This window comes from Hippocampus bargibanti, linkage group LG17 (assembly GCF_051943395.1).
Source record: "Hippocampus bargibanti isolate YZ-2025 linkage group LG17, ASM5194339v1, whole genome shotgun sequence".
In the NCBI taxonomy this organism is placed as follows: Eukaryota; Metazoa; Chordata; class Actinopteri; order Syngnathiformes; family Syngnathidae; genus Hippocampus; species Hippocampus bargibanti.
Window position 1 is genome coordinate 7581465 of NC_142750.1, and position 14635 is coordinate 7596099.

At 42.9% G+C, this 14635-nt stretch overlaps 1 protein-coding gene across 14 annotated transcripts in view; it reads right to left on the reverse strand.

Moving 5' to 3' along the window:
- Positions 1 to 14635, reverse strand: part of adgrl1a (adhesion G protein-coupled receptor L1a) — a 253372-nt gene that overhangs the window by 30313 nt on the left and 208424 nt on the right. For 10 of the 14 annotated variants that reach the window (XM_089018139.1, XM_089018138.1, XM_089018144.1 and 7 more), the window contains 3 exons: positions 1484 to 1763; positions 1131 to 1395; positions 400 to 727 (listed from right to left, as the gene is read on the reverse strand). In XM_089018139.1, the coding sequence (XP_088874265.1) occupies positions 400 to 727; positions 1131 to 1395; positions 1484 to 1763 (873 nt within the window). The remainder of the gene's footprint in view (positions 1 to 399; positions 728 to 1130; positions 1396 to 1483; positions 1764 to 14635) is intronic. The other 4 variants (XM_089018147.1, XM_089018146.1, XM_089018148.1 and 1 more) reach the window with 1 other exon arrangement.

Below are 14635 nucleotides of genomic sequence, written 5' to 3' on the forward strand. Positions count from 1 at the left end.
AAATAGATAAACGTGTTCTAACTATAAGGCACACCACTAAATAAGGCGCTACAGTATAGGTTCGGACTTTTTCTACAAGGGGAAATGGTGTATTTTATTTTATTTTATTTTTTCCAGATATAAGGAGCACCGGAGTAGAAGGCGCAATGACAAAAGTTTTCGCATTTTTAATGCAAATAAGATGCAAGCTTGTTGAGTAAATCTCACCCCGAGTTAACCACCTTGGGCTACGTTTCATTCATAACATTGTCTGTCACAGTCGAGAGCAAAAAAGGTTTCACCTGTCACTTTCAGATTGATTGTGCAACTTGGACGGATCTCGCTGAGGTTTATCTGGGTGATTTGCAACTTTTATGATTGACAGTAATTGCTCTTTTACTTTATGAGTGCCATGCCAACCTGTGGTGGGGTCCGGCGGACCGAATTCCAGCGGGTAGCGCAGCACGTTGTAGTTGTTCCAAACGTAGAGCTGGTTATCACGGGGGTTGTAGTCCACGGAGGAGATGTACTGGTACGGGTTGGGGAATGCGATATTGACGGGCTCCTCTCGACCGTGGTTGGTGTTGTAGGCGTACATGAGGAAGTCGCCCCCGGCCTCGCTGTCGTCGTCCTGGTAGACGGAGCGAACGGCGTAGAGCACGCCGCAAGCCATGAAGGCATTGGATGCCACACGCTTGTCAAAGCTTGTCTCCCACGTGCCCTCGAAGCGCAGCGTGTAAGGATTCACCTGGGTAAAAAAAAAAAAAATCAAACAGAAGGCTCAATTTAAATACTGAGACAATTGGAATGTTATCAGTCACACCCCCGGTTTCTGATTGGTTGTTCTTGCGTCCCCCAAAGGTTTCCTGCAGATTGGATTGGATTTGGATTGGATTTGCCTTTATTCGTCTCGCAGTGGACAAATTGACATTTCACAGCTGCAAAGATCAAATTATGGCAGTATGTTTCATATAGTGGGTGTATGACCTGAATATGTGAGTATTTTATTGTTGTTTTTTAGCAATACAATAATATTGTGTAATTGCACATCCACTACTGTAGGTGGCAGTATCTCTATTTGTTTATTTTCATTTCAGGCAAACTGCCTCAGTTTAATCCCACCCCCGCTGTGGACCACGCCGATCTCCCACCTGGCTAACCACCAGCCGCCCGTTGTTGGACTCGGTGGCGTAGATCACCCACAGGCCGTTTTCATCCACAGCCAGGTCGATGTCCGACTTGCCCCCCCATCGGTACGGCGAGGTGTCGTGGTAGTTGGCGTTGGTGATGATGGCCTCGCCACTTTTGATGCGCGTACGCAGGTCGTACTTGACGATGTTACGCGTTCGCTCTTTGTTGTAAAAAACGGCGCCGTCGTACACCACGAAGCCCGTGCCGTCCACTCGGTTGGGTAACCTGTGGAATTCCAAGCAGATTAGAGAGCCTTATAGATGAAGACCTTATGGTAAGCGAAGGTACGGCTGCTGTTTGCCAGTCTGCTCACTTGTAAGTAGTAGTGGCACGACTCTGTTTGAAATCCTCCCAGGAGGTGTACTCGAAGAGCATGTCGGTACGATAGGGGGTCCAGGGCATGACATAGAGCCGGTCGCCGGACTGGAGTGGGTCCTTGCACCACGCTCCCGCCTGGTGCTCGGCCTCCTGCAAAGAGCTGGGCGCTTGCACGCGTAGCAGCGTCCCCGGGCACACAAAGACTGCAGCGGAAGGGAAAAGGAAGTGCAGTGGAGAAAGCGGACAAAGAGTGACGGTTATGTCATCATTGAAAGCTATGGCGGAGATGGTGAGGGAGTGGGAAACGGGGGAAGGAGGGGGGGGGGGGGCAGGGTGGGAAGGAAGGTTGAAACGAAAAAAAAAAAAAGATTAGGGTCGATAAAAGTTAGTTGGGAATTTAAAATGAGGACACAAAGGATAGGATGATAATGGGCAGCAGCAGAGTGAGATGAGATGCATTATCAGCTCATTTGTAGGACATCAGCGTCACGGCTTGTCGCGATATGATAAACGGTGGAGGGGAGAGAGGGAGCGCTCAGGCGGACGCTCGCGTCCCTCTTAGGTGTAGTCCCTAATCACATTCATCTCGGCCTACTTTTTGGATTCCATTGCGCAATTTTACCTCAAAGGCTTTGAATGAAAAACAGTCAACATAGAATCTTGTTTCTATTAAGACTTCATTTGGCTCTCGGTTGAGCAGAAGAAGGCAGGTTTCCATAAAATGGTGCCAAAAAGTTTGGAAGATCGCCAAAATACATGGTCTGGTTGACACCACCACTTTTGGTATTGGCCAAAATGGACAGGTATCCAAAAAAAAAGGCGGGGGAGGGAGATTCATGTCAAGTTCTGTCACTAGAGGTAAAAGCCACCTTTCTCATAGGACGAATTATTAGTCTCCAAGGTGGTTTGTACCTTTTCCAGGAACAAAAGGCGATGAAAACATGTTCACTGTGACTTATTGCTCGAAGAAGACCTAAAACCAAGGCTGTTGTATTTGTTTTACTCACACATTTGGCAAAGTTGTAAGGCATATGGGCAATCGGGCAAATCCCAGACATTTTTGAAAATTCACCCTACGAAAAGCCGCATTGTCCCAATAATCGGAAATGATTAGGACCCACAAAACAGTCCAAAAATGCACACAAAGTTTACCATTTTTATCTATTTGGTATCTATCCATCTATCTATCCATCCAAGCAAAGCTGCTGGCATCCTCACGAACAAAGATTGAAGCCACTACAGCTGAGCAGACCCCCCCCCCCCTCCTCGTTCTCCAATACACCCCCCCCCCCCCACACACACACAGAGAGAGACACACACATCTCCTTGTGCCAGTTTAGTAATATGGCTTTCAGGCTTGTGGAAGCAGACACCTGCTGGTCACTTGGTGATTGAACGCGTCTCCGAACTAATTGGACACTGCGGGGGAGATGTGGACACACAGGACACGGAGCATGACATCCAAGCCCACACGTGTGGCGAGCGCATATGGATTGGATGTACACTCAAGCACAGACGATGGAAAATTCTGTCACATAGTCATAGATCAGTCTGCGCTCAAACCGTGTTGAATATTGCATGGAGTCTGGCGTTTGGAGGAGAATGCTAACATGAATGTCTGTAGGCTAGGTCACCAAGGAGGGAGCTAGTTCTGACTTTAGCGCCGCATGGCTGAATTCCCACTTCTATATTGTTCTTGGGGAAAGTGGAAAAAAACAAGCCACATTGAATGTAAAATGATACACGAACAGAAAAAACAGAACAGAAAAAGAATGGAGGAGAATGAGTCATCTTGGGAGCGTAGTGGAGTTTGCGACGTTGAATACTGCAGCGTTAAAAGACACTGTTTGCGTCATTTCTGTGCATACTTAAAAGTTAGGAACCCAAGGGCCAACACATTCAGGGAATTTTGTGCAACAACCAGGTAAAGTAGCATTAGCATGTGTGTTTATATGTTCAGGGATTTGGTACAACAGCTGGGTAAACTAGCATTAGCATTTGTGTTTATTAGTGTCTTTTCTAGTAAATCAGAATAGGTTATTAGTAGTATTTCATTTGGTAGTCAACCTAAACAAGTCGTTTTTAAATAATTTGACTTAATTTGTTAGAATGATTCATTTTTTCAAAGAGCCTCGCTAGTTCAAAGCGTCACCTCGCCTATGCTAATGACGTGGTAGCAGACAGAGAGGAGGCGGTTTACAAAACAGTCAGCATTGTCAAGTGAACCACACCGCCCCCTGACCCCAATGACTGTTTTTCAAGCACAATACTCATTTTCGCACACAATCAAAGCTAATTAGCAGCGAGTTATGACGAATTGTTGGCCCAATCACGGTTGAGGACCTCTTTGACCAGTCACGAATATATGATAATGTAAATGGACTTGTGATTGGCTTCATGGTGATCCTTCCAGTAGCACTAAAACACATATTGCGCTTTGAGTAGTCATTGTCGAGGAAAAGGTTTCTTTAGCAGTCATCTGTACTTCTTTGAAGGTGTTGAACGTTTCACTTGACATCCAAAGAGCTTCGTCAGTGAACTAAAATGGTGCTTGTAATCCTGGCCCTATATCCCTAATCGACATACAGCATGAGGCAGTGCAAGACCTCTGCTCTGATTGGTCCCTGTGTCGGACCCTTGTTCTGATAAGTCCCTGCTTCCCCAACATTAGAGCATTAAGGACATAGGGCCAGGGTTACCAGCACAACTGTAGTTCGCTCGATGAACCACTCCTGTACCAGAGGCTACACCGAAATAGTCATTGTCATTTGCCAAATCTGATAGTCAAGACAGAAAACAAAATCTTCATATACAGACACTCCCCAATATACGAACGAAATACGGTCCGAACGGTTGTTCGTCAGGTGAATTTGGTCGTAAGTTGTTTGGGTGCTATATTTGTATGGAATGTATGAATGTTTATATAAGTATGTGTAAAGCTTATATAAGTAACCTGTATTGGTTTGTACTGAAAAATAAACATTTAATAAAATACAGACCATTCCCACCTTACGAACGAGATAGTTCCGAGCGGTCGTTGGTAAGGTGAATTTGTTCTTAAGTTGCTTCAGTGCTATATTTTTTCAGGAATGTATGTTTAAGGCGTATATTAGTATATTTAAGGCTTGTATAAGTAACCTGTAGTGCTTAATAAAATATATGCTCGAAAGATACGTACTTGTACAACTGGAGAGAATACTACATATGTTACTACAAAAAAGTTCGTATGTACCAATGTTCGTAACTCGAATGTTCGTAAGTAGGGGAGTGTCTGTATCTGATTTGTGCAATTAAAAAATAAATAAATAAATAAATATGGATTTCATTTTTAAGCCCTACCACTCAGCGGTAATACTGTAAAACTGTTAATACAACAAGGTACCTTGCAGCATGGATTGAGACTGGCACCAAAAACAAGAATGGAATCATACATGAGCCCAAACAAACACTTTAGAAGGTGCTCATATTTGATACCCGCAATTGTTAAACCACAATGGAGGCGTGCGGTGTTTGCCTTACAAATACAAGCATGCGAGTCTGAAAAATGCTAAATCCGGCCGAGCGATGAATCCTTCCACTCAGGGCAAATCTGAATCCGGCGCACTACAATCAAACGACATCTTCATCGAGCCAGACGCAGTGGGGGAGTCACACACATTAGCGGGAAAAAAATACGTACAAAAAATAAAAAATAAGCACTGTACAAGGCGAGATGTTATCTGAGCTGAAATGCTTCAGCGCCAGGGAGGTGGTCGATAAAAGTAGGACAGTACCATAAAAGTATAATGCTGGTGTAAAAAGGAGAAATAAACGGCACGCACAAGGCGATGGACTTAGCGGGTCTGCATAGGTGAACATAGGTGAACATAAACAAAGCTTGGGATGCTCAGGCTCAAAATAGATTTAAGGAGAAAATCACGACCGCAATCACATGGAACAATTGGATTAATTACCATAAAATGCAAACCACCGACAACCGCATTTCAGCCATATAACCGTCGATGACACACATCGTATTATACGGCATAGGAGATCGGAATTATATTTTAGTCTGTGACCAGGAATCCGGTTTAAAAAAAAAGACAAAGTAGTCATAATCCGCATACACAAAATAATATATACCAGCATATGACTCAATGCAAATACCATCAGAGAAGTATTCTGTGAACAAGATTCTTATCATTGTGGGTTTGTGGTTTGCAGTTTGCGATGTGAAAGGCGTTTAGTACAGTTTTACAGCAATGTAAACTGAAACCACAAAAACAAACGGCGGCATGTTACAAAAAAACAACTGACAGTTTAATTGCTTGTGTGAAAACGGTTAAGCCTCTGGAATGCCTGCCAAAACATTTAGTGTTGAAATAAAACAACAAAGTTGTTACCTGCCCACATTTGAATATGTGCCTGTAAACATGCCTATTTCAATTGCATGTATTGTGATGTCGCAATTTGCCTCATTTGGCATTGCCCCTCCTCTTCATAAAGACGCTCCCCAATTTACGACCAAGATACGTCCCAAACGGTCGTGCGTAAGGTGAATTCGTTCGTAAACTGTTTCAGTGCTGTATTTTGTATGGAATGTGTGTTTAAGGCTCATATAAGTATGTTTAAGGTTTATATAAATAAATTTAAGGCTGGTTTGGCAAATTTGGCGTCATTAGATTAAAATAATGGTGCCCCAACACTTGGCCAAGAACCTCCTGATTATGAACAACACAAAACCTCAGCGTTCTGACCAAAATCAGCCCAATACTGCACCTGCACCCACAACCCTAAAAATAACCTTGTCCTAAATTGGGATTGCCCTCCATTTTATGAGACTGGAAAGTGTTATACTGTCTGTCTGAAACCATTCTCTATTTTTCAGGTTTACTTTGACATCAAACTTGGACTCAGCGTGACATTGAACAGCTTGAAGCCTCTTTTTTGATCAATTTTTATGATCTACTAAACTGCTGTTTGGTTGGGTGAGTTGGGTTCACTGTCAAACAGTGCTCACGTCTGGAATCATCTGAAAAACAGCTTGTGTCTTCAAAAAACAAACTTCACACGTCACTTGTACGTCAATGTACAAGGACGGTGATACTTTAGCCATGGCGTTTCATTATTGTGGAGTTACAGACCACACAAACAATCTCGTTTCACATTTTGCACAGATTAGGATTGGGGAGAGGTCTTGGCGGGGATCCATTAACTCGGAACCGCTTCCTGTTTACCTCGCCTCCCCTTCCTCAGCCTCTAATTGAATGGTGATTGCAGCAACGGGACGCAGTCGCGACGAAAAACCCAGCAGCGGTTTTACAGTACATGTTATTATGGCCACAGTATGAACGAGGTATTAAGTAACAGGCATTAGGAATTAAGCATAAATCTTCAGATTAGGTATTATGCCGGTCTCGTACGAGGAGGTTGGCCAGGGGAAAAGCCATGCGGATTTAAAACAGGCAGTCCGATTAAATCGATTAATTATTGTTGGAGTGAGAATATTGTTGTTTGTGATGGGCAGTACTTATTTAGCCTCCCAACTAACCAGATGGCAAATGAAATTTACCTTATCGGGGATTAAAAAGACATTTTTTTTTCTATCAAATGTCAACACAGCCATTAGTGTGGTGCAGACGGGAGGGGGGGGGGGGATGCTGCTGTAATAATTGACTATTCATCTCCATAATCCGTCTCGCGGGCACAGGTCAGCCTGCTTCTTGTCAATATGAGTCTACTGCAAAAAATGGATTTGGGGAGGATGTGTGAGTGTGTGTGTGTGTGCGTGCGTGCGTGCATGTGTGTGCATGTGTGTTGATGTCACACTCCCCTGAGTGAGAAGGACTCATTTTCGAAATGACTTGTAAAACAATTAAAAGGTGATCTGCTTGGGGCTGAATTTAGGTTAATCATTTTGGATACCTGCTGTCAGTGACGCATTAACTCATTCACAAATTTATCCAGGAATTGAAAATATGACCTAAAGCGCCATTCCCAAATTTGTTCGTTTTTTTTTTTTTCTTGTTTGGGTGCCAATAAAGGGGGCAGCATTTCCTTTTTTTCCATGTTCGCGCTTTGTTCCAGCTTCAACTGTTGTTAAAGCGCTATATAATCCAATATGTATGTATTGATTTGTATTGTATTTTGGACAACCACCCTTATTTCAAGATCATATAACTCCAGACTCATATAACATAGGATTTAACTATTTTTTTTCTGATGAAAGAAGAGAGTCTAAGGTTTCTTATGCTGCATTGAATGTAAATGTAGTCCTAAAATTCAATGTTCTGTGGGTCCTTGGAATTCGAGTGACAATGACAAAAACCCTGGCACTGGGGTGGACACATTTTTGAACATCTGGCTGTGAATGAGCCAAGTATAAACAAAACCCATCTGTTTAAAATTGCATTCATGGTCTAGTTTAATCAGCTATTTTATTATTTATCATTTTATTTATGCTTTTATTGTTTTGTGTATTGTTCTTTTAATTGTAAAGTGTCCTAGAGTGTTCATTATTATTATAAAAAAAATGTGACATGATTATAAATATGCAGATTATATGTCACCATAGAGGAATAATTATGACTACTCCCATGCAATCTAGTCATAATACAGTGAAGCCCAATTATTGCACCGTCATCCTCAATAAGGGAAGATCCATGATGCATGACCACACATATACAGTAAAGTCTCGTTATATCGTTTAATGTCTGGATATTAAACCGAACCAGTGATCTTGAATGTGTATATATATTTTTTTTAGATCTAGAAGGCTTCACAGTTTGCCTCACCGGCCCTTCTGACCTACTGCAGAGCACCTGCTGGTCTAATTGAATCCTGCACCTGTTACTGGCATGTACAGCATATGGGCAGCAGGGGGCAGAATGGAGCACAGCACGCTGTACCTGAGCTGCATGCTGAAAAGTTAATGGGCATGAAAGTATCTTAAGGTCGTTGTGTTTGTGTGTGTTGTGTGTGTTGTTAGTTTTTTTTTTTTTTAAGATAGGTTGGAAATCGCACGCTTGGTTGGCTCAGAGAAAACCAAGAGTAACTTACTGGTCAAATATTCAGGGCATGTTTTCAAATGTATTTAATATTAAATGGAGTCAGTGCAGTGCACAAATAGGGTGTATTTGACGAATGACGCAACACATTATTTGAAGGAAAAACAAAGCATCAGCGTGTCGTGGAGCCCTGGAGTGCAGTTCTGCATCATACAAAAGTGGAGACAAAGAGAGAGAGAGAGAGAGAGAGAGAGAGAGAGAGAGAGAGAGAGAGAGAGAGAGAGAGAGAGAGAGAGAGAGAGAGAGAGAGAGAGAGAGAGAGAGAGAGAGAGAGAGAGAGAGAGAGAGAGAGAGAGAGAACGAGAGAGAGGGGAGAGAAGGGGAGAAAGAAAGAGACAAATAGAGAGATGAGAGAGAGGGAGAGAGAGAGGAGGGAGAGAAAAGGAGAGAACGAGAGAGAGAGCGAGAGAGAGAGAGAAAGAGAGAGAGAGAGAGAGACAGAGAGAGAGAGAGACAAAGAGAGAGAAAGAGACAGCGAAAGACAGAAAAAGAAAGAGACAGAGAGAGAAAGAGAGAGAGAGAAAGACAGAGAAAGAGAGAGAGAGAAATAGAAAAAAGAGAGAGAGAGAGGGGGGGAGAGAGAGAGAGAGAGAGAGAGAGAGAGAGAGAGAGAGAGAGAGAGAGAGAGAGAGAGAGGAGAGAGAAAGAGAGAGAGAGAGAAAGAGACAGAGAAAGACAGAAAGAGAAAGTGACAAAGAAAGATAGAGAGAGAAAGACAGAGAAAGACAGAGAAAGAGAGAGAGAAATAGAAAAATAGAGAGAGGGAGAGAAAGGCAGAGAGAGAGAGAGAGAGAGAGAGAGAGAGAGAGAGAGAGAGAGAGAGAGAGAGAGAACGAGAGAGAAAGAGACAGAGAAAGACAGAAAGAGAAAGTGACAAAGAAAGATAGAGAGAGAAAGACAGAGAGAGAAAGATAGAGAAAGAGAGAGAGAAATAGAAAAATAGAGAGAGGGAGAGAAAGGCAGAGAGAGAGAGAGAGAGAGAGAGAGAGAGAGAGAGAGAGAGAGAGAGAGAGAGAGAGAGAGAGAGAGAGAGACAGAGAGAGAAAGACAGAAAGAGAAAGAGACAGAGAGAAAGATAGAGAGGGAAAGACAGAGAAAAAGAGAGAGAGGGAGAAAAGACAGAGAGAGAGAGAGAGAGAGAAAGAGAGAAAGACAGAAAGAGAAACAGACAGAGAGAGAAAGAGAGAGAGAGTAAAGTGCAAAGGTGAGCAATCGGTTATTTCCTGTAAATTGAGAATTCAAGTTAAAAGTGAACCAGGCTGAAGAGCAACAATGTGACAAGAAAAATGCTGCGTGTTGCTTCTTGCGTTTCCTTCAGACTACGAGAGGGTCAAGTCAATGGACTGAAAACACAAAAATGTACATCCACAAAGACACATGCGCGCACACTCGCACACCCCCACACGCAACACAGGCGCTTTGGAGACATCAGTAGGAGGCAGGTGTCAAATCGGAGCCTTTATCAAGTCAAACGGCCACCCCGGAGAATACTTTTCACCGACAGCAGATAGCAAACGTTTACCAGCGAGCCTTATTGGCCTGGATGACAACCAATGGGATGCGTCGATACGGACGTGCGCTTTGACGGACGAGATGCTAACATGGCGGCGGATTTCTGAGTTGCAAATCGGATGCTGAAAAAAATGGTGATTTTAGAGTTATGCTTGGCACAGATTTTAAACCAGATGCACTTCCTGACGCAACCCGACATTTTTTTTTTTCAAATCGTACTCACTGAGTCCTTCATCTGTCACCCAAATTTTCCAATAATGTGATTTTTTTTCAACCGCAGATGTCAAGACACTTCCAATGTGCGGGAACAAAATAATTACTGTATTTTCTGGTGTGTAAGGCGGACCCCCAATGAATGGTGTATTTTCAAACTTTTTCCATATAAAAGGCGTACCCGAGGATAAGGCACACTTTCCATGAATGTAAAAAGTTTTCCAAATATAATACAGAAACATTTTCCAAATATAAGGCACACCACATTACAGTAGCGGTTGGGGTTACGCAATACTTCTTCTACAGGGGAAAAAGGAGTCTGCAGTTGTCGACAGTCGTTGCGAGACCTGTTGTGGGTCAATCTTACTTCACATATAAGGTGCAGGGTCATCTTTTGAAGAAAATCAAGGCTTTTTGGTGCGCCTTATACACCGGAAAATACAGAAACCAAACCTTAGGTAAAGCAGTGTCTGAAACTCATGACAAAAAAGCGGACACCAGGACAGACAACTCTGAAAAGTTGCTTTCCCGGCCATAAAGTTGCCTGCCTAAAATTGCATTTTCTGTGTAGCTCTTTCTCTTGTTTCTATTTATAATTGTATTTTATTTATTGCATTGTATTTGTGATTATATTTTATTGATGATAGTACCTATGCTTGTCTGTGACTGTAAAGTGTCCTTGAGAGCTTTGAAAGGCGCTGAAAATGTAATGTATTATTATTATTATTATTATTATTATTGTTTCACAACAAACGAACGTTCGTTTGGCAATTTACATACTCGGCACGGCAGCCAATCAGAAGCCGGTTTTGTGCTTCAGGCGCTTAGAAAGAGGAGCTCACGTGGCTTGTAGCGCTTTGCTAGTAATGAATAAAACAAACGTTTGATTTGGAAAAAAAAAACTTTTTTCTTGTTGTCAAGAAGTTGTCAACCACCCGGGCCGAGACGTTTTGAAAGTTGTACGCCAATTGTAAAAGTTTGTCCGGGCAGACGTTATTTCAAACACTGGGTAAAGGTACGCAATCAACAGCTACCAGGGAGTACGTTTGGAAAAACACAGCATTTATTTTTTTAGCGTGTCTGTGTTTGAAATATTTGCAACGTTGAAGCACATTCCTCATGTTAAAAGTTTACATTTTAACAAATAAACAACTAATTGGGCAGCGTGTCAAGTGCGCTTTGCCTTCCACCAAGCTGTGAAAAAGAATTCTGCTCACGTTGACTCTTTCTTTGCGAAAAATTAAACTCACCAGCCACAACTTTGAAAAAGATTCACAAGTGGTCTGAATTCTCACAGTTTGCAACCTACCGCTGCACGCTTTTATCACTGATATCTATTCACAGCCACGGGAGTGTAAACCACAGGTGTCAAAGTCAAGGCCCAGGGGCCAAATCTGGCCTGCTACATCATTTTATTCGGCCCACCAAAGCAAATGAAATTACATGATGCTTGCTAAAGCCCGAAGCAAAATTTCAATTTGTTGTAAGTCATTATTTTTTTACTTCTGATTTGAAAACGAGCTAGTCATGACCCTATTTTCCGGTCTATAAGGCGCATTGGAGTATAAGTCGCACCTCCAATGAATGGTATATTTTCAAACATTTTCCATATATAAGGCGCACCGGAGTATAAGGCGCACTTTCAAAGAAGAAAAAGGTTTTCCTAATATATTATACATTTATATATATCAACGTTTTCCAAATATAAGGCACAACACATTACAAGGCGCTACATTTGCAGCTGGGGTTATGCGCTATTTCTTCTACAGGAGGAAATCGAGTCGCTGGCTACTGACAGTACTTGCCAGACCTGTTGTTGCTCAATATTCATCTTTTGACGAAAATGAAGGCTTTTGGGTGTGCCTTATACACTGGAAAATATGGTCATTTGTTGTGTGTAGCTAGCTACAATGTGGCCTGTTGCATACAATGAGTTTGACACCCTTGGTGTAAGTGATGCACACCAACTAGCCACCATGAACAAATGTCAAAAATGAATTACAGTAAAGTATCGTTATATCGATATCGGTTATATCGATAGTACTGCTTATTACGATACTATTTCTATGAACGCAAGGAGAAAATTTACATGCCGCATGATCGGATATATCGATAGTCCGGTTATATTGATATTTTTTCCGACTCCCGAGAATATCGATATAACGAGACTTTACTGTAAAATGAATTAGTTTTTATTTTTTATTTTTTAATTTTATATTTAGGTCGAAACTGTGAACAAAATAAATAATTCCAATTGAATCATGTCCATGGACCCGAAAACTTTGAGCACCTCCAATTTGATCCACATCTCATTACCTTTGCCCTTCAGTCTCCCGCCACGCCGCTCGGTCACATGACCATGTCAGAGTGCCGAGGGTCATCACCAATGATGCTTGCGGCCCGCCGTCACCATGGCAACAATCTTTGCCTTGCTCTCACAATGACGCGCCTCTTCACATTCACTTTTACAAATCACAGGTTGCGACGACCGCAGCGCTATTGGCGTGACCCCCAAGCCCTACGGCCCTTTTATTTCATCGAGAAGCAACGACATTTCTGGTTTTAGGGAAATAAAGCAAATGTTGTTTTTTGGTTAGCCTAGCAGCTAAAACGGGAACGCCGTGACGACGAGACAAAGATGGAGGTGAAAAGAAACGATGAAAGTGCTCTTAAAATAGACGCCAGGTACTGTCGACGGACTAACAAATGCATTTCAAGTCACTGCGCCGCTGCCATATCACACGACATCCCAATCGCCGACGGCCAGGATTAATTGGACATTTGCGTGCAAGACAAGTCTGGGATGTTAAATCACACAGAGGAAGGGGAGGGAGGGAAAACAGAGGGAAAAAAAACGTTTTCCTCTTTGTGTTAGTGCGAAGAAGAGGAAGTAAACAACCACCAGTCGAGTGTGGAGGGAGGAGGAAAGGGGGAAGGAAGGGTTGGTGTCGTGCGATGCTTCTGCATGAAGAGATAAAATGGCTGCCGGTGCTGGGATAGAAATGTGGGACACGTTCACGGATGGACAAAGGGTTCCACTGAGAACAGAATACCCCACCCTTGCTCATGTTTGGATCCATGCACAGGGTCCAGAGAGGGATTGGTGCCGGGGGGGGGGGGGGGGGGTGTTTACGTAAAAATAAAACGTCAACAACATTGGAAATGCATTTATTGAAATAGCTGAACGTATAAGAGCGTTGCGATTTACAAATGTGTCCACTCCAGTGCCACGGTTTTTGTCATTTTCACTCAAATTGCAGGACCCGCATAATATGGAGTTTTAGGACAAGATAAAAATGCAATGCATATTCTGTGGGTCCGTGGAATTTGAGTGACAATGACAAAAACCCCGGCACTGGAGTGTAGACCTTTTTGCACATCGTCCGGCAGTGAATGAGTCCATACCATACAAAGGAATATTTATCCGTGCAAGATCTCCAGTGATCTTCACAGAGGCTTGAATTATTTAGTCGACTTTCCCCACTCCATGTTGTGATTTTTTTTTTTATGGTCAAAACTCCGCTCATGAGAAGATTAAAAAAACAACAAAGTATTACATAAAAAAAAAACAAAAAAAGTAGTACATTCCATTTCAATCAGTACATTTCCAAAGTTTTATCCGACATTTTTAACCCCGTAGGACAACCACTGATGGGAACTCTTTGCCACGAGCTTAGAAGCGTGCGGCTCAGTGCCTATTTTCTTTTGGAGACGCTCGTGATTGAGGCTGATTGGGGCTCTTTAAAGAGGCCCCTGGCTGCATTACAAGGAGCACCGAGTACTCCTCGCGTCACCATATACCGCTTTTTAAACCTCCTCTCCGGACCCCGCGCATGAGAGTTCGAGAGAGGGTCGGGTGGGCTCGCTCGGTTTCACTTTGAATACCGTAAAAGACCAAAGCAAAGAGATGATGGGGACACACTGTTGAAAGAAGAAAAAGAGGAAGAGGAGGAGGGGTGAATCAAATTCACGCCGCCTTGATGACGGACCATCTGAGAGATAAACCAAGGGAGGGAAGATGAGAGGAAAAAGAAGCCAATGCCAATGACGGAGAAGGGGGGGATAATAATTGAGCGACTACAACAATGAGATTGAAATGTTGTGAGGGCTACCTGAGCTAGGTTAGCGCTCTGCGTGGATAAACAAAGGAGAGAAATTCCTTTTTGATCCCCGATTGTAAAACACACACAAACACACACACGACTTCTTTGCTAAGTGAGAGGATGAGGATGACGTCGTGTGAGTGCTTATTAGAGAAAAGAAATGAAATCATGTCCGGTTTATCTCTCATTGATTGTTTTGAAGGGGGGGGGGGGGGGGGGGGTTGGCAGTGAGTGTGTGCGATTTTCAGCCTGCAGCCATCACGTGGAAATCTA